This window comes from Miniopterus schreibersii (assembly GCF_964146895.1).
Source record: "Miniopterus schreibersii genome assembly, chromosome: 9".
In the NCBI taxonomy this organism is placed as follows: Eukaryota; Metazoa; Chordata; class Mammalia; order Chiroptera; family Miniopteridae; genus Miniopterus; species Miniopterus schreibersii.
The window spans coordinates 46,908,124-46,926,229 of NC_138118.1; the positions used below are offsets into that span (position 1 = coordinate 46,908,124).

Below are 18,106 nucleotides of genomic sequence, written 5' to 3' on the forward strand. Positions count from 1 at the left end.
TCTGATTTTTTTTTTTTCTTGTGATTAGACTGCAGTTATGAGTTTTTGGGATGAAGACCACGACTTTGTAAATTTTTAATATGAAATTTAATTTTTAATAAACAATGCTAAAAGGTTTATAATGAGAACCTTAAGCTCTTTTAATTTTCTTTAGTAACTCTTAGTTCTCATCTTCCTTTAATTCCAAATTTCTGAATAAAATGCTCATATTACCTTTTTTTGGATTGATCAGTTTTAGACATATAAAGAATTTAGCACTTTGATAACCTAGCTTCTTTTCTCTCTCAGTAATTTCATAAACCTTAGTTAAAGCAATAATCAGTTGCTTATGACTTTGCAAATTCTGTTCAGTGCAGATCAGAGATCCTTTTCTGTATGGCCTTCTTGGTTTTCATGGAGTTAAAAATTGCCTCTCCTTTTCATTTATATATATATAAATGATATATAAATTTTTTATCCGCTTATATGCACCCCCCCCCACACACACACCCTATTGCTTCATTTTGTGCCCTATTCTCTGTGTTCTGTGATAAGAGTTAATGTGGCAATTCCCTTTTGTTCCTGGAGATCTTGTTTCTCAGTGCTTTATTCTTGTACTTCGATCTGAACTGTTACTTTCTGAGCCAGCTGCACAGCTTTCATACTTATATTTTTTGTGTATTCTCCTGTGCTGCGTCTCGTTTCTTGGTTTTCCTGTCTTCTTCCTTCTTTGTTTACTCAATTTGAACACGACCTCAGGTAATTTCCTAAGAAATGATTTGTGTGTGGTAAAAATTTTAAACTTTTCTTGTCTGAAAATGTCTTTCGTCATACTTGTTAGCTTGGCAGATTCTAGAATTCTGGGTTAAAAATTATTTTCATTCAGAATTTTGAAGGTTTGGCTGTATTGCTTTCTAACATCTGTTGTTAACATTGAAGAGTCCATTTGCACACTGTTAGCTGATCTTTTATATATGATGTCCCTTCCCCCACCTCTCCGCCACAATCTGGAGGCCTTTAAGGTCTTTTTTTATATCCTCAGTGTACTGAATTTCATGCGGGTGTGCCTGGCCTGTGTGTGGGAAGGGGGGTTATGGTGGTGAATTCCACTCTTTGTACTCATCCCTTGATGGAGTCTTCATTTTGAGAATGATCTTTTTAACGAAAATTTATTTTTTCTTAAAAAATATTTTTTCCCCCTATAAAATTCTGTTCTTTTTTCTGAAATTTCAGTTAATTTGATATTGGATCTTCTGAGTAGCTCCTTTAGGTCATCTTATTTTCTGCTATTTTCCACCACTTTATCTTCTTGCTCTTTATTTTGGAAGATTATCTCAAATTTATTTTCCAAACTTTTAGTTAAGAATTTTGACTTTGCCATTGTATTTTTAATCTCCAAAAGTTATCCTGATTCAGTTTAGTTTAAACATATTAGGAAAGAACAACCAGCTCATTTTCAGCTCCATCTTTTACCTTGCCTGGGGTACCTGAGTCTTGAAGCCTGTTTATTTTCTCCAGAAAATGAAAATTCAATGTGTGCATTAAGTTGTGAGATTTAAAGGATTACCAGACTGTTTGGGATGAGGGTGGGAGGACTGTGAAATCCAACTCTTTATTTTTTAATTTATTTTATATTGTTGACAGTATTACAGATGTCCTCCTTTGCCCCCCAGCAACACAGCCCCCGCCTCATGCCAGCCCTTCACTGCACTATTGTCTGTGTCCATGGGCTATGTATATATACATATAAATTCTTTGTTTAATCTCTTCCTGCCCCAGCCCCACTTCACTCTGAGATCTATCAGTATGTTCTATGCATCCATGCCTCTGGACCTATTTTGTTTGTCGTCTTATTTTGTTCATGAGATTCCACATATAAGTGAGTGAGATCATGTGATACTTGTCTTTCTCTGACTGGCTTATTTTTCTTAGCAAAATAATCTCCACTTCTATCCATGCTGTTGCAAAGGATAAGATCCTTTTTTACAGCTGCATAGTATTCCATTGTGTAGATGCCCCACAGCTTTTTTATCCACTTAACTGCTGATGGGGACTTGGGCTCTTTCCAGTCCTTAGCTATTTTAAATACTGTGCTATGAACATAGAAATGCGTATATTCTTTCTGACTGTTTTTTTGGGATTCTTAGGATATATTCCTAAAAGTGGGATCGCTTGGTCAAATGGCAGTTTTATTTTTAATTTTTTGAGGAAGCTCCACACTGTTTTTCATAGTGGTTGTACCAGTGTGTATTCCCACAAACAGTATATGTACTAGAGTTCTTTTTTCTCCACATCCTTGCCAGCACTTGTTGTTTGTTGATTTATTAATGGTAGCCATTCTGGCAAGTGTGGGGTTGGTACCTCACTGTCGTTTTAATTTGCATCTCTCTGATAATTAGTAATGTTGAGCATTTTATATGTCTCTTGGCATTTGTATGTCCTCTTTGGAAAAGTGTCTATTCAGGTCCTCTACCCATTTTGTAATTGGGTTGTTTGTCTTCCTGTTGTTGAGATGTATGAGTACTTTTTATATTTTGGAAATTAGCCCCTTATCAGATGTATCATTGGCAAATGTGTTCTCCCATACAGTGGGATCCCTTTTCATTTTGTTGATGGATTCTTTTGCTCTGCAGAAGCTTTTAGTTTGATGTAGTCCCATTTGTTAATTTTTTCCTTTGCTTCCCTTGCCCTAGGCAATGACGTATTGGTGAAAATACTGCTCCATGATATGTCTGAGATTTTATTGCCTATGTTTTCTTCTAATATTTTTGTAGTTTCAAGATTTACATTTAAGTTTTTTATCCATTTTGAGTTTATTCTTGTGAATGATGTAAGTTGGTGGTCTAGTTTCATTCTTTTGTATGTACCTGTACACTTTTCCCAACACTGTTTATTGAAGGGACTATCTTTACTCTACTGTATACTCTTACCACCTATGTCAAATATTAATTGGCCATCTTGGCAACATTTGATTTCTGGGGTCTCTGTTATGTTCCATAGGTCTATATGCCTGTTCTTGTGTCAGTACCAGGCTGTTTTGATTACAGTGTCTTTATAGTATAGTTATATATCCAGTATTGTGATCCCTCCAACTTTGTTCCTCTTTCTCAAGATTGCTGTGGTTATTCTGGGCCTTTCTTGGTTCCATATAAATCTTTGGAGTATTTGTTTTAGATCTGTGAAATATGCCAATGATATTTTAATAGGGATTGCATTGAATCTATAGATTGCTTTGGGTATTATGGACATTTAAAAAAAAACAAAACTTTATTTCAGAGAAAGGAAGGGAGAGGGAGAGAGAGAGATAGAAATAGAAACATCAGTGATGAGAGAGTCATTGATCGGCTACCTCCTGCATGCCCCTGACTGAGGATCAAGCCCAAAACCTGAGCATGTGCCCTGACCGGGAATCGAACTGCGATCTCCTGGATCCTAGGTCTCGATGCTCAACTGCTGAGCCATGCCCAGCCAGGTGATGGACTTTTTAGTGACATTAATTCTTCCAATCTGTGAACATGGTATATTCTTCCACTTCTTTGTATCTTCCTCTATTTCTTTTTTTGGTGTCCTATAGTTTTCCGAGTACGGGTCTTTTACCTCCTTGGTTAAGTTTATTCCTAGGTATCTTATTTTTTGTTGTTGCAATGGTAAATGGGATTGTTTTCATAGTTCCTCTTTCTGAGAGTTTATTATTGGTGTATAAAAATGCCATTGATTTCTGGTTGTTAATTTTGTATCCTGCTACTTTGCTGAATTCACTTTTTAAATCTAGTAGTTTTTTGGTGGGGTCTTTAGGGTTTTCTATGTACAATATCACGTCATCTGCAAATAATGACATTTTTACTTCCTCCTTTTCGATTTGGATGCCTTTTTTTTTTTTATTCTTGTCTGTTCTCTGTGGTCTAAGACTTCAGTACTATGTTAAGAGTGGTGAAAATAGACAACCCTGTCTTGTTCCTGTTCTTAAGGAAAGGCTTTTAGTATTTTCCCGTTGAGTATGATGTTGACTATAGGTTTGTCATATATGGCCTTTATTATGTTGAAGGATATTCCCTCTATTCCCACTTTGCTGAGAGTTTTTATCAAAAATGGGTGCTAGATTTTTGTCAAATGCCTTTTCTGCATCTATTGATATGATTATGTGATTTTTATACTTCATTTTGTTAATGTGATTTATCACATTTGATGAGTTGGGAATATTGTACCAGCCTTGTATTGTTGGAATAAATTGCACCTGATCATGGTGTGTGATCTTTTTAATGTATTGCTGGATCTGATTTGCTAATATTTTGTTGAGGATTTTACCATCTGTGTTCATCAGGGATATTGGTCTGTAATTTTCTTTGTAGTGTAATTTTCTTTCTTCGTAGTGTCTTCATCTGGTTTTGGAATTATGCTAATGCTGGCCTTCTAAAAATAGCTTGGAAGTCTTCCCTCCTCTTGCATTTTTTGTAATAGTTTGAGGAGGATAGGTGCTAGTTCTTTTTTGAATGTTTGGTAAAACTCACATGTGAATCCATCTGGTCCAAGAATTTTATTTACTGGGAGTTTTTTTAATTACTTTTTTAATTTCATTAGTTGTGATTGGCCTATTCAGGTTTTCTGTTTTTCCCTAATTGAATTTTGGAATATTGTATGTTTCTAGGAATTAGTCCATTTTGCCCAAGTTGTCCAGTTTGTTGGCATATACATGTTCATAGTATTTTCTTAAAATCCTTTGTATTTTATTGGTGTCAGTTGTTTGTTCTTCCCTTTCTTTTTTTTCTTTTTTAATATATCTTTATTAATTTTAGAGAGAGGAAAGGAGAGGGAGAGACTGATAGAAACGTCAATGATGAGAGAGTCATTGATTGGCTGCCTCCTACACTCCGCCTTCTGGGGATCGAGCCCACAACCCAGGCATGTGCCCTGACTGGGAATCGAACTCCAATCTCCTGGATCCTAGGTCGACGCTCAGCTACTGAGCCACGCCTGATTGGGCTCATTTCTGATTTTATTTATTTGGGTCCTCTCCCTTTGTTTCTTGATGAGCCTGGTGAAAGGTTCATCAATCTTGTTTATCTTTTCAAAGAACCAGCTCTTGTTTTCACTGACATTTTATATTTTTTTTTAGTCTCTGTGTAATTTATTTCCACTCTGATCTTTATTATTTCCTTCCTTCTTCTCACTCTGGGCTTTTCTTGTTCTCTTTCTAAGTCTTTAAGTTGTAGGGTTAGATAGTTTGCTAGAAATTTTTCTTGTTTCTTGAGGTAGGCCTGTAGACCTTCTCAGGACTGCTTTTGCTGTGTCCCATAGATTTTGGGTTGTTTTGTATTCATTTTCATTTGTTTCCAGGAAGCTTTTGATTTCTTCCTTGATTTCATTGGTAATTCATTCATTGTTTAATAATCTGCTTTTAGCCTCCATGTGTTTGAGTTTTTTTTTAATTTTTTTTTTTTTTTTATAAATACATCTTTATTGATTTCAGAGAAAGGAAAGGAGAGGGAGAGAGAGAGAGATAGAAACATCAATGATGAGAGAATCATTGATCAAGCCCGCAACCCGGGCATGTGCCCTGACTGGGAATCGAACCCTGATCGCCTGGATCCTAGGTCGACGCTCAACCGCTGAGCCACACCCGGCCGGGCTTGAATTTTTTTATTGTGGTTGATTTCTAGTTTCATGCCATTGTGATCCGAGAAGATGTCTGATATGATTTCAGTCCTCTTGAATTAATGGAGACTTAGTTTGTGTCCTAATATGTGGTTTATCTTTGAGAATGCCCTGTGTGCACTTGAGAAGAATGTATATTCTGCAGCTTTTGGGTGAAATGTTCTGTAAATGTCAGTGAAATCCATTTGATCTAGTGTGTCTTTTAGGGGTGCTGTTTTCCTGTTAATTTTTTGTCTAGAAGTTCTATTCAGTGATGTCTGTGAGGTGTTAAAGTTCCCTACTATGACTGTATTGCTGTCAATTTCTCCCTTAAAGTCCTCCAGAAGTTTTTTTATATATTTGGGTGCTCCTCTATCAGGTGTATATATGTTTTCCAGGGTTATATCCTCTTGTTTTATTGATCCCTTTAGTATTGTGAAGTGGCCTTCATTATCTTTTGTTATGGCCTTCATTTTTAAGTCTATTTTGTCTGATATGAGTATTGCTACCCCAGTTTTTTTTGTTTCTATTTGCATGGAAATTTTTTTTCTATCCCTTCACTCTCATCCTGTGTGAGTTTTTTATTCTGAGGCGGGTGTCTTGTAGACAGCATATATATGGGTCATGTTTTCTTATCCATTCAGCTACCCTGTGTCTTTTGATTGGAACATTTAAGGTTATTATTGATAGGTACTTATTCCTTGCCATTTTTATCCTTTATGCTTGTGTTCCTTTCTCTTACCCTCTGTTGTTTCTTCTTACAACAGTCCCTTTAGCATTTCTTGCAATGCTGATTTGGTGGTAATAAACTCTTTTAGCGTTTTTTGATCTGTGAAGCTCTTTATTTCACCAATTTTGAATGATAGCCTTTCTGGATAGAGTAGCCTTGGATTCAGTCCCTTGCTTTTCATTATTTTGTATACTTCATACCACTCCCTTCTGGCCTGAAGAGTTTCTGTTGAGAAATGAGCTCACCGTCTAATGGGAACCTCCCCTGTAGGTAACTTTTTGTCTCTGTCTTTAAGATTCTTTCTTTGTCTTTAACATTTGCCACTTTAATTATGATGTGTCTAGGTGTGGGTCTCTTTGGGTTCATCTTGATTAGTAACTTGAGTTACTTTTTCCTTCACCAGGTTAAGGAAATTTTCTGTCATTTTTTTCTTCAAATAGTTTCTCTAGTCCTTTCTCAGATTCTTCTGGTGCCCCTATGTTGTAGATGTTACATTTCATGTTGTCCCAAAGACCTCTTAAACTCTCCTCTTGCTTTTTAATTTTTTTCCCAGTTGCTGCTCTGAATGGGTGTTTTTTTCCTACCTTTTCTTCTAATTCTCTGATTCAGTCCTCAGCCTCTTCTAGTCTACTGTTGATTCCTTCCAGGGTATTTTTATTTCAGCTATGTCATTCATCATTTTTGATTGATTCTTATTCATGGTTTCTACCTCTTTTTCCAATCTGGTGTAGTTTTCATTAAGTTCCATACATTTTTAATTACGTTGCTTGTAGTTCTAAGTTGTTTGAGCACCCTTATAACCATTACTTTGAATTCTTTATTTGACAGATTGCTTGCCTCCATTTTATTTAGTTCCTCTTCTGGAGATTCCTCCTTTTCTTTCATTTGGGGGTTATTTCTTTGTCTCCCTGTTTTTGCTGTCCATTTGCATTTGTTTCTATGTATTAGCTCAGACTGCTATGCCTCCCACACTTCATGGGGTGGCCTTATGGTAGTACGTGTTTTGTGGGACTTAGTGGTTCTTTTTCTTGAAAAAGAGCTTTTAACATTTCTTGTAATACTGGTTTCATGATAATGAACTAACTCAGTTAGCATTTTCTTGTCTGGGAAGCTCTTTATCTGTCTTTTGATTCTAAATGATAACTTTCCTGAGTAATTTTGGCTATAAGTCCTTGCTTTCATCACTTTGAATATTTTGTGCCAGTTCCTTATGTGAGTTCTCTTGTAGGTAACTAATTTCTTTTCTCTTTGCTGCTTTCAAGATTCTCTTTCATCTTTGGCATTTTAATTTTGATGTGTGTTGGTGTGGGTCTTTTTGGTTCATCTTCTTTGGGACACTCTGCACTTCCTGGACTTGTATATATGGTTATTTCCGTCACCAGGTTAGGGAAGTTTTCAGTAATTATTCTTTCCAAGTAGGTTTTCAGTTTCTTGCTCTCTCTCCCTCTTCCAGCAAACCCATGATGCAAACATTGGTATGCTTGAAGTTTTCCTATAGTATTCTCTTTTTTTTTTTCTTTTTGCTGTTCTGATTTTTTTCCCCTGCTTCCTTACATTCCAAATCACTGATTTGATTCTCTGCTTTATCTACTGTACTGTTCCTTACATTCCAAATCACTGATTTGATTCTCTGCTTTATCTATTGTACTGTTTATTTCCTTTAATTTATTCATTTCAGTTAGTGTATCCTTCATTTCTGACTGGATCTTTGTTATGGTTTCCATGTCTATTTATTATGCCATTGAAGTTCTCATAAGTCCCTTGAGCATCCTTATACCCATTGTTTTTTTTTGTTTCGTTAACTTTTTATAATTCTTATACCCATTGTTTTGAAGTTTGTATCTGGTAGTTTGCTTACTCTGTTTTATTTAGTACTTTTTCTGGAGATTTCTTCTGTTCTTCCGTTTGAGACCTGCTTCTTTGTCTCTTCATTTTGGCTGCTTCCCTCTGTTTGTTTCTGTGTATTAGGTAGAGCTGCCACATTTCCTGGAATTGGTAGAGTGGCTTATTTATTAGGTGTCCAGTAGAGCCCAGTGGCGCAGTCTCCCTGGTTTCCTGAGCTAGGTGCTCCAGGTGCACCTGGTGTGTGTGGGCTGTCTGCACTATGCTGTTGTAGTTGAGCCCTGATTGTTGTTGGCATGTCACTGGGAGGGATTGACCTTCAGGCCCATCAGTTGCAAGGACCAACTGTGACTATAGTAGAGCAGCTGCTGTTCAGAGGCCAACCCCATGGAGCAGGACTTGCTTCAGTGAGGCTTTGGTGTTTACCGAGATTACCCCTTGAAAGTCTCACTCATGTAGCTTCTTGGGTTGTAGTCCAGCGTGGTCTGAAGCTGTCCATTGGGTACACTGGCTCTGGGGCCTCCTGGGAGGTGCAAGGTCAGCCCCTTGCACCTCCCCCTGCCCCGGGGTACTTGAGATGAGCTGATCTGCAGATGGCTACTACTTGCTAGGCTGGGCTTAGAGGTTCCCCGGAAGAGGCCAAGTTGTAAACTGAGGTTGGCTGTCGCTAGTGCCAGGCCTGGGGCCACTTAGTAAGAGGTATGGGATATGCAGAAGACAGATGCTGCTTATTTGAGAGATTTTAGGAAAGAAGCATGAGCCAAGATAGGCCATTTGTATTGAAAAGCCACTGGAGCCCGGCTGGGCGTGGTTCAGTGGTTGAGCATTGACCTATGATCCAGGAGGTCGTGGTTTGATTCCCAGTCAGGGCATATGCCCTGGTTGCGGGCTTGATCCCCAGTTGAGGGCGTGTAGGAAGCAGCCAATTGGTGACTCTCTCATCACTGATGTTTCTATCTCTCGCTGTCCCTCTCCCTTCCTCTCTCTGAACTCAATAAAGATATATTTAAAAAAGTAAAAGTAAAAAATAATAAATAAGTAAGTAAGTAAAGGAAGGAAGGAGGGAGGGAGGGCCACTGGAAATGGCTTATGTGGTCTTGCAAGTTGGGTGGGGCAGAGTCTCACCAGGGCAGGCTAACAGTGTTAGCCAGATTGATGGAGATTCAGATATGGCTCCCTCCTGCCTGCTCTATTGGGGGAGGGCTCAGCAAAGGAACAGTGCCTCTGCCAGCACTTCTGTCTGGAGGAAGCTGCCCCTCTAGCCCTCACCCAGAAGCCAGACAATTTAGTTCCTCCCCATATGTCCCTGGTGCTTTTCGAATTGCTGCCCTAGTGCTGGAACTCAGAGCTAGAACTCACAAGTGAGTTCAATTAAGTCTGTGCTCAGGCCCTTTAAGAGAAAAGCCTGGGACTCCAGGAGCCTTGGTCTCACTCAGCCATAATCCTTGCTGGTTTTCACAGCCAGAAGTTATGGGGTCTTCTCTTCCCGGCACTGGCAATCTTGGCAGGGGGGTTCTGATGTGGGGTCAGAAAGCCTTGCTCTTCTGGGTGGGATCTCCTGATTTTTGACCACCACACGTGGGTGTGGCACTAGTCTGTTCTCTTTCTCTGCTCCTCCTACCAGTCTCGATGTATCTTCTTTTTAATGTCCTTAGTTATAGGACTTCTGTTCAGTGAGATTTCAGGCGTTATGAATGATGGTTATTCTTTAATTTAGTTGTAATTTTGATGTGGTTATTAGAGGTTCTGAGTACTGCATTTACCTGTACTACCATCTTCACCAGAACCTCTGTTGAATGTTTTTGATATAATGACTACACGCCTTCAACTTATCTTTAATTTGAACTGTTTAACTTTATTTGAACTTGAAGGCATATTCCAAGAGCCTTTTTCCTGTGTTATAAAACCAGTTATTCAATTACAGCTACTTAGAAACCTTTGTCACTGAAAAATAATGGCTTTTAATAATTTGAACTATAGGGTATCCCAAAAAGGGTATACACACTTTGAATGATTATAAAGTTAGTGTTTACTAACATACAGTTTATTTTCAAAATTTAAAAGAATCTACAGAGATGAATAATTTTTTTTGTCAATTCCTGTTTTTAAACTGATGACCATTCTGGTCCAGGCACTGCTGATAATGGGAAGCAATAGAATAGAAAACATCAAGAATCATTTCGTTTGGTATTTGTGTGCCCTCAGTTCGTCAGTGGTTGCTGGTTTTGTACTGTAAACTTTATCTTTTATGTATCCCCATAAAAAAAAGTCTTAGTGGCACTTTAGGATAAATTTTCTTCACCCATTATTTCAAATCAGTTAAACCTGAAAAGGAGTGGAAATTAAGGTAGTCATCAGCTGTTAAAGTGTGTATACATGTTTTGGGACTCCCTATATTATCTTTCACTCTGTTTTGTGAATGTGTGTATTAATTATACATATTTTTTAAAATGGGGATGTGTAAGGGCAGAAGGTATATGTGGGAAATCTCTGTACCTTCTGTTCAAATTTTATATGAGCCTAAGACTGCTCTAAAAAATAAAGTCTACAAATAAATATACTTACAAATAAAGTCTGTAAGAACCATGTGTTGGATATACCATTTTATAGTTTTATTTCCTGAGAAGCTAATGTAATTTTATCCTGTAAAATATTTGTATTTTGCTATTATAGTAGATTTATAGTATATCATATACTTTACATATACCAGTAAAATTCTATAGTTGTTTTTAATCTATGTGGTTAGAAGTCAGGAATGTCGTTACCCTTCAGGGTGCAGCATAAAAACTAGAAGTTGGTTGAGCTCAGTTGGTTGAGCATTGAGCGATGCACCAGGGGATTGCGGGTTCGCTCCTTGGCTGGGGTGAGTTCGTGAGGCAACCGATCAATGTTTCTCTCTCACATCGATATTTCCCTCTCTCCCTCTCCTTTTCTCTTCTCGTTCTCTAGAATCTATGAAAAACATATCCTTGGATGAGGATTTAAGAAAAAAAAAAGACTAGAAGGGAGCACAGAGGGGTTTTGAGGTGCTTGTTCATTTTCTGTAAAAATTGAGGTGTATACTCACTTTCTTTCTGTATGTGTATTATACTTTAGTAAAGTTAAAAAAGTTTAATAGTTTCTGAAATAACACTTTAGGATAATATGATTAATATAGATAACTGGAAAACGAGATGCTGAGACATTTCAGGTGACTTCATTTGTGATTTTAAATGATATATTAAGAGTTTGTTTTTTTAAATGTGTAGTTATTTAGAAAATAGTAACTTACATATGTGTCTATGCTCCAGTCATTTGGAGTAACAGTATATGGGTGTATAACAGGATTTTAAGGACTTTAAAAATCAAAAAGAGTAGCAAACTAATCTGAAATGTGACAACACCGTAATTTATGCTATAAGTTATATGTGAATAGATGTTCACCTCTGTACCCTAACCCTTTTCTTATATTCAGCAGTGCATATTTGTTAAGTCAGTGAATCCCTGTCCTCTCATCTGCTTTCAGTATTATCACTTTAAAAAAAGTATATTGTCAGTTTGATAAGTGAAAATATCTTATTTGATTTTTTTGATATTAATGGATGTACCTTTTAAGATGCTTATTAAATACATGGATTTAATTTTTTGAGAATGACCTATTGAAGTAGTCTAGACCTGAGTTATGTGGTTATTGAACACTTAACATGGAACTACTTTGAATTGAGATGTGCTCTAAGTGTAAAATATACACTGAATTTTGAAATCTTACTATGAAAAAGGAATGTAAAAATTACAGTATTAATTTTTTAGCATTGGTTTTGTTTTGAAATGTTTTAGATATATTAGTTAAAACACTATTAAAGTTTCATCTATGTAAAATTTTAAATTTACATATGTTTTACACATTGTATTTCTATTGGACAGTGCTGATCTAAACGATAATTTGATCGTTAAATGATTAGGGCCTGAATGAGGGTAGAAAGGAAAGTAAGGAGGGATTTAAGAAATTATGCAGCGTGGCTCAGCGGTTGAGCATAAACCTAGGATCCAGGAGATCATGGTTTGATTCCAGTCAGGGCATATACCCGGGGGTGTGCAGGAGGCAGCCGATCATTGACTCTCATCATCGATGTTTCTATCTCTGTCTCTCCCTCTCCCTTCTTCTCTCTGAAATCAATAAAGATATATTTTTTAAAAAAAAGAAATTATGCAGTATGCATATAACTATAATTTCTGTTACATCAAAGATATTTTATGGTTTTTGTGTGCTTCCATTGTGGCTTTGTAATCAATTGTATGCTTTTTGAGGGCAAGGACTATATCACTATTTTTATTTATTTTCGTTTTATTAAAAATTCTTTTTTAAACATATCTTTATAGATTTCAGCAAGGGGAAGGGAGAGAGGGAGAGAGAGGGAGGGAGAGAGAAACATCAATGATGAGAGTCATTGATTGGCTGCTTCCTGCATGCCCCCTACCGGGGATTGAGCCCACTATCCGGGCATGTACCCTGGCTGGGAATCGAACTGTGATCTCTTGGATCATAGGTTGATGCTCAACCGCTGAGCCACTCTGGCTGGTCAGTGTCACTATTTTTAAATTCTCCCCTACTTCTTGTCTTTTGCTGGGTACATAGGTGCTTGAACAAACAAGAATTAATAGGACATCAAATACTTTTATAAACTTTCAAAGTTTGAATTATTAGATTGCAGACAATAATTCCTAGAGTTCTTAAACCCTTTATCTTAATATCATAATATCACTGACTAGCCAGATCAGTCATACCCTTTTTAAAAGGTGCAAGGTTAAGGGAACTAACATCTAGTAGTATATAACAGGTTTTGGGTAGTCATTTTATATCTTTCTCCACTTAGTCTTTATAGTAACGAATGAGAAAGATATCAACTACCATTTTACAGATTAGGAAACTGAGATTGAGTAATTTTTCCATTGTTAAGTTACCAAACTAGGTATGCCCAACTTCAAAGTTAGTACTTTTTCCACTGTAGTTTACTGTGTCAATTAAAGTTAGCCAATTAATTATTTTAAGTGATTTGAAGTTAGTCTAATACTGTGGTTGACATAAAGTAAGTGAAAAATAATTCTAGGAATGAAAGTATAATAATAAATTTTGGTAGTTTATGACATTTATTATGTATTCCATGTTCAGTATATGAAAGGAAATTTTAGAAATTGCACTATAGTTCATTGGAAAAATAAAATTGTAAAATAGTTGAAAACATTTCCTTTTTTGTCTTTTAGATAAACTCAAAGACAAAATTAAAGAGAGAGAGAAGGAAAAAGAGAGAGAGAAAAAGAAGCATAAAATAATGAATGAGATCAAGAAAGAAAATGGAGAAGTAAAAATGTTGCTGAAAAGTAAGTTTATAGTGATTTTAGTTGTATTATATTGTTCAGTATACTTATTGACTTAGCGAATAAAATAAGAATGTTATTTGGTGCTGAATTTTTCTAGGAATAAACAATGGTCAGAATATGAAAATTAAATTAAGTGTAATAGTGGGGAGTTTGAATCTGTATAGTAATACATCTTTAGTATATTTATTTAGTGATTCATTAAAAAGTAGTAAAGGATTAAACTTCATTAAACTGTTAGGCTCCTTAAATTATTTAAAAATAGGTTATCTAATTTTGTGTTTGCATTACTAGTCTTCATTCATACTTAGATAATCTAAAATAAAAGGCTAAAGCTATTTTTAGCTTGATAGGGATGGTGGGGGAAGTGATCTTACAAATATTTGACAGTAATCATATCATAGTCTGGGATTTGGAGGGAACAATTTACTCTGAGCTAATTTAGAAGCTGTACTGTTTTACTGTATGTTTCTTACATGCTTAAAAATATTCTCTTGTTTCCTATTTTTTCTCTATCTTTACAGTTGTTTTTAGTTGCTGTTTATACATGGGGTGGGTCGTTGGGTAATAATACAAATGGTATCACTAAATCTGAACTATTCAGAGAATTTGTGGTAGACTAGAAGTAAGACAGTCTTAAATTCACTCAGCAAGGTAAGAAGAATTAGTGGCATTTGGTTGCTAGACAGCTAATAAATTCATTAGCTGCCCTATCAAGTTGACAATTTGCAGAGCAAAACATGTTGACTTTAATTTTATATTGAATTTATGTGTTAATAGGCCTTTATATCTACATAAAGGAGAAAAGGCCATAGCATTGCATGTGCAACAAAATAACTGGTTAATTTATATTATTTCAGTTAAACAGTATTAGATTCTGTATTTTCATTTCATTCTTTGTCATGTTTACATATGTACTTTGATGGCACTTTATTTAAGCTGTATTTTCTACTTACAAGAATTGTCTGTAAAATTATGTTGACCTTGAAGAAACATGTCAGAGGTTAAGCTGACGACGACTTAGTTAATGCTCATGGTCCTTTTGTTCTCTTTTGCCAGTGTGTTTTACCTGTGTTTTCTAATTAGATTGTAAGCCTTTGAGGCAGGAATCAAGTCTACCACACCACTGCTGTACAGAGGCTAATGATTAATGCTTGAAATGTTTACTTAACTTTACCCTATTGGTTTAGTCAAATAGTAATTATTTTCTTATCCACTTAAATGTACAGTGATGTAAATTCCTGCCACTCGGTTAAATGTTAGATTCCTAACATACCATTAATGTGTGAAATATGTGAATCTAGACATTACATATGCAAACAAAATTAAAAATTACCTTAAAAATGGAGATTTTTTTTTAGTAATATGAAATAGTAACCTTGAATTTAAAGTAGATAAAAAATTTAGGAGATATTTTGAACTAAGTTAAACTGAAACCTAATGATGATAAGGGAAAAAAATGAAGTATATTTGGAAATGAATTGATAACCTTTGGGATGACAATGGGAGAATGTATTTACTATAAAGTGGAAAGTAAATAATATGGTCATTACTATCTACATGGTTGTGAGGATTAAATGAGATGAAGTATGGGGGAAATGCCAACTACAGTGTATGGCCCACAGATATTTAATAAGTGGATGAGAATCTTTCTTATAAACATGTATGAAAGATTAACTCTTGTGATTAAAAAACAACAGCAGCAGCCCTGGCCGGTTTGCCTTAGTGGTTAGAGCATCGGCCCTTGGATCAAAGGGTCGCGGGTTGGATTCCTGGCCAAGAGCACATACCTTGGTTGCAGGTTTCCATCACGTTGGGGTGAGTGCAGGAGTGAACCATTCGATGTATCTCTCTTACTTAGATGCCCCCCAGAAATCAATGGAAAAAATATCCTTGGGTGAGGATGAAAAAAAAAACACAAAAAATCACCACCAACAAAACTACTCTCTTCAATGGCTAGTTTATAGATAATTAAGTGAATAAGAACATGATTCATTTTGGGAAACAGTGCCTAGCCCATTGTAAGAACCAAGTGTTAGCTATTGTTACTAGCTAGCTGAAACAATTTGCTCTGCGTATGTGGTGATTTCCCAAGTGAGCCTACATCAGGAAAAGGCATCGTTTGTTATTTGTGTCCTAGAGCAACAGCAGAATCACTTTGGTGGGGGCAGTATACCATTATGTATAACTGTGCCCTTTTTTTTCCTTTATAGGCTTTTTCCTTTTATTTTCTCCTTATAATCTTCTGATAATGTTAATGTTGCAAGCTGTGGCACACTCAGGCGTTGATTGATTGTTGATGGCACTTGGAACATCTAAAATAGATGTTAACTCTTAGAACAATCTCATTTCTTCCAAATTTTTATTAAAAGCTGCAATAAGTTGAATATGACTAGAGAGATATATACACAGTTATATATATGCTAAAAAGTTTTTATTCAGAAATCTTGTAAATGGTGAAAACCTTATCAGAATAGTTTAAAGGAACAAATAGATTTGAATTATAAGCTTATTTTGCTCATCATTTTATATCTAATGTCTACCAATTACTTTTTCTGAGCATACTTATGTGTTCCAGCCTTTTTTTTTTTTTTGCTATTTATTGATAAGTTCTAAGAACATAGATGTTATGATTATAGTATATTTTATCATTATAGCATATCAGAGAAGCTTGCTGGCAAGCAGGTGTAACAGGTTAAAGAAGCCAATGTCTAAGGTTATTGGTAGTGTACTAAAGGTCACAGGTAGGTAATTCATGGCAGGAAGAGTGAAAATATTAAGGTATAAAAAAAGCAGTCATTCTCCAAAGACCAAAGTGATAGGGTTTGGGCTCGTGATTCGGGCTGTGAAAGATTTCACAGCTGAGAGAATAGATGCATAAAGAAAGTTTATTTTTACTTGCCCCAGAAGGGAAAGGGCCAATGCATTGCTAATCAATACAGGGGCAAGAAACAAAAAAGCCAGTCTGCTTTTAAACAGGTACCTTGATAGGCAACAAGAAAGGGCAGGGTCTGGGTTGTCTTGAAGTTGAGCAGATACCAGGGAGGTTGTCTTGAAAAATTGTATTTTGTTTGCTTTCCAGGAGACTGTCCGGCAGATGTCTTAGGGAGGTGTCTTAGTATTTTTCCCAAGCCTATAAAACATGCTTAGAGCAAAAGTTATGAAGAGTGCAAAAGTGGCTTGTTTGAAGGGGAGAGGGGAAGGGAACTTTCTACTAACTAGAAACTCCTTGGTGGTGATTATCCCTGAGTTGTGAAAACAGCAGAGGGGGGTGGATGCAAGAATGTAGTCTTGAAAGTAGCTTATCTTCCAGTTTGAACTGAGGGGCTGTTAGAATCAGAGGATCCAACAGTCTTGGGGTTTAATTACCAGGTGTTTCTTATAAATTGTGGAAGGCCACAGCAAAGAAAAAGAAAGGCCTTTTTTCTGTCCATATACTAAGGCTGAAAATAGCTAAGCTAATTACTACTTTTTCCCCATGTATGATAGTGGAGTTACATGCAGTGGTACCTTGGTTTTCAAACGTCTCTGTTGACGAACATTTTGGTTTACCAATGCCATAAACCCGAAAGTAAATGCTCCTCTTTCCAACACGCCTTGAAAGTTGAACATGCCATACAACTTCTGCTGAGTGCAAGATCCTGAGGCCTAGCTGCTGGCTGTTGATCCTTCGGTTTTCGAACCTTTCAGAATTTGAATGGTCTTCCGGAATGAATTACATTTGAAAACCGAGGTACCACTGTGTATTAATTCCTATATTAGAGATGAAATCAGATTCAGTTTTTCAGGGCAATCTTTTTTTTATTAACACTAAAATATACTAAGGATAGTGGTGGAAATTAATGCCAGTTAATTTGTATTTCTAAAGGTTGCTTTATATGTGTGTGTGTGTGTATATATATGTATGTAAAATTAGCGATTAACAACACATGCAGTTTGTATATTTCTGTGTGTGGTTTTTGTTTCTACCTGTGTGCCTCTTTTTTTCTGGCCATGTATGTGTCTACATTTTTCTCTGTGTCTGATTCTTTCTCTGGCTCTTTGTGCATGTGTGTGTCAGTGGTACTCTATGTATCTGTCTCTGGGACCCACTGGTATGCATGCATCTGTGGATCTGTGGGAGGAGGGTCCCCCATAAACCTTTTACTTTTATACTTTTTGAGGGTCCAAATTATGTAGAGAGCAATTCTATTTTGTTATGGATACTTACCAAAATTCTTAAAAACCAACAACATAGGAGTAATTTATTAGGCATTATTTGAAGAATTACAGATTTAGAGTAATGTGTATTTGAAATGGCTTTTAGTATAAGAGAAGAACATTGATATTCAAAATGGTCTTATTTTAAAGTATTTAAAAATGTCCTTCATATACATGTACTCCATTTCATATGTCAGTCCAAGACAGGAAATGAATGAGAGACTATATAAAACTTGAAAATTTTATCTAGTGAATACTGGTGCCTCGGTTTAGGTGAAATGTAAAGAATGCATTTTACCTGTGTCCATTGGTGGGGGGTGTCTTAAAGACGACCCCCAGTTTGATGATTTGCTAGGAGTCACAGGACTC

General features: G+C 36.2%; 1 protein-coding gene across 1 annotated transcript in view; it reads left to right on the forward strand.

The window, feature by feature from the left end:
• RSBN1L (round spermatid basic protein 1 like) overlaps window positions 1–18,106 on the forward strand; it is a 74,272-nt gene that overhangs the window by 21,992 nt on the left and 34,174 nt on the right. The window contains exon 2 of the mRNA XM_081147179.1: window positions 13,424–13,540. Coding sequence (XP_081003305.1) covers window positions 13,424–13,540 — 117 coding nt within the window. The remainder of the gene's footprint in view (window positions 1–13,423; window positions 13,541–18,106) is intronic.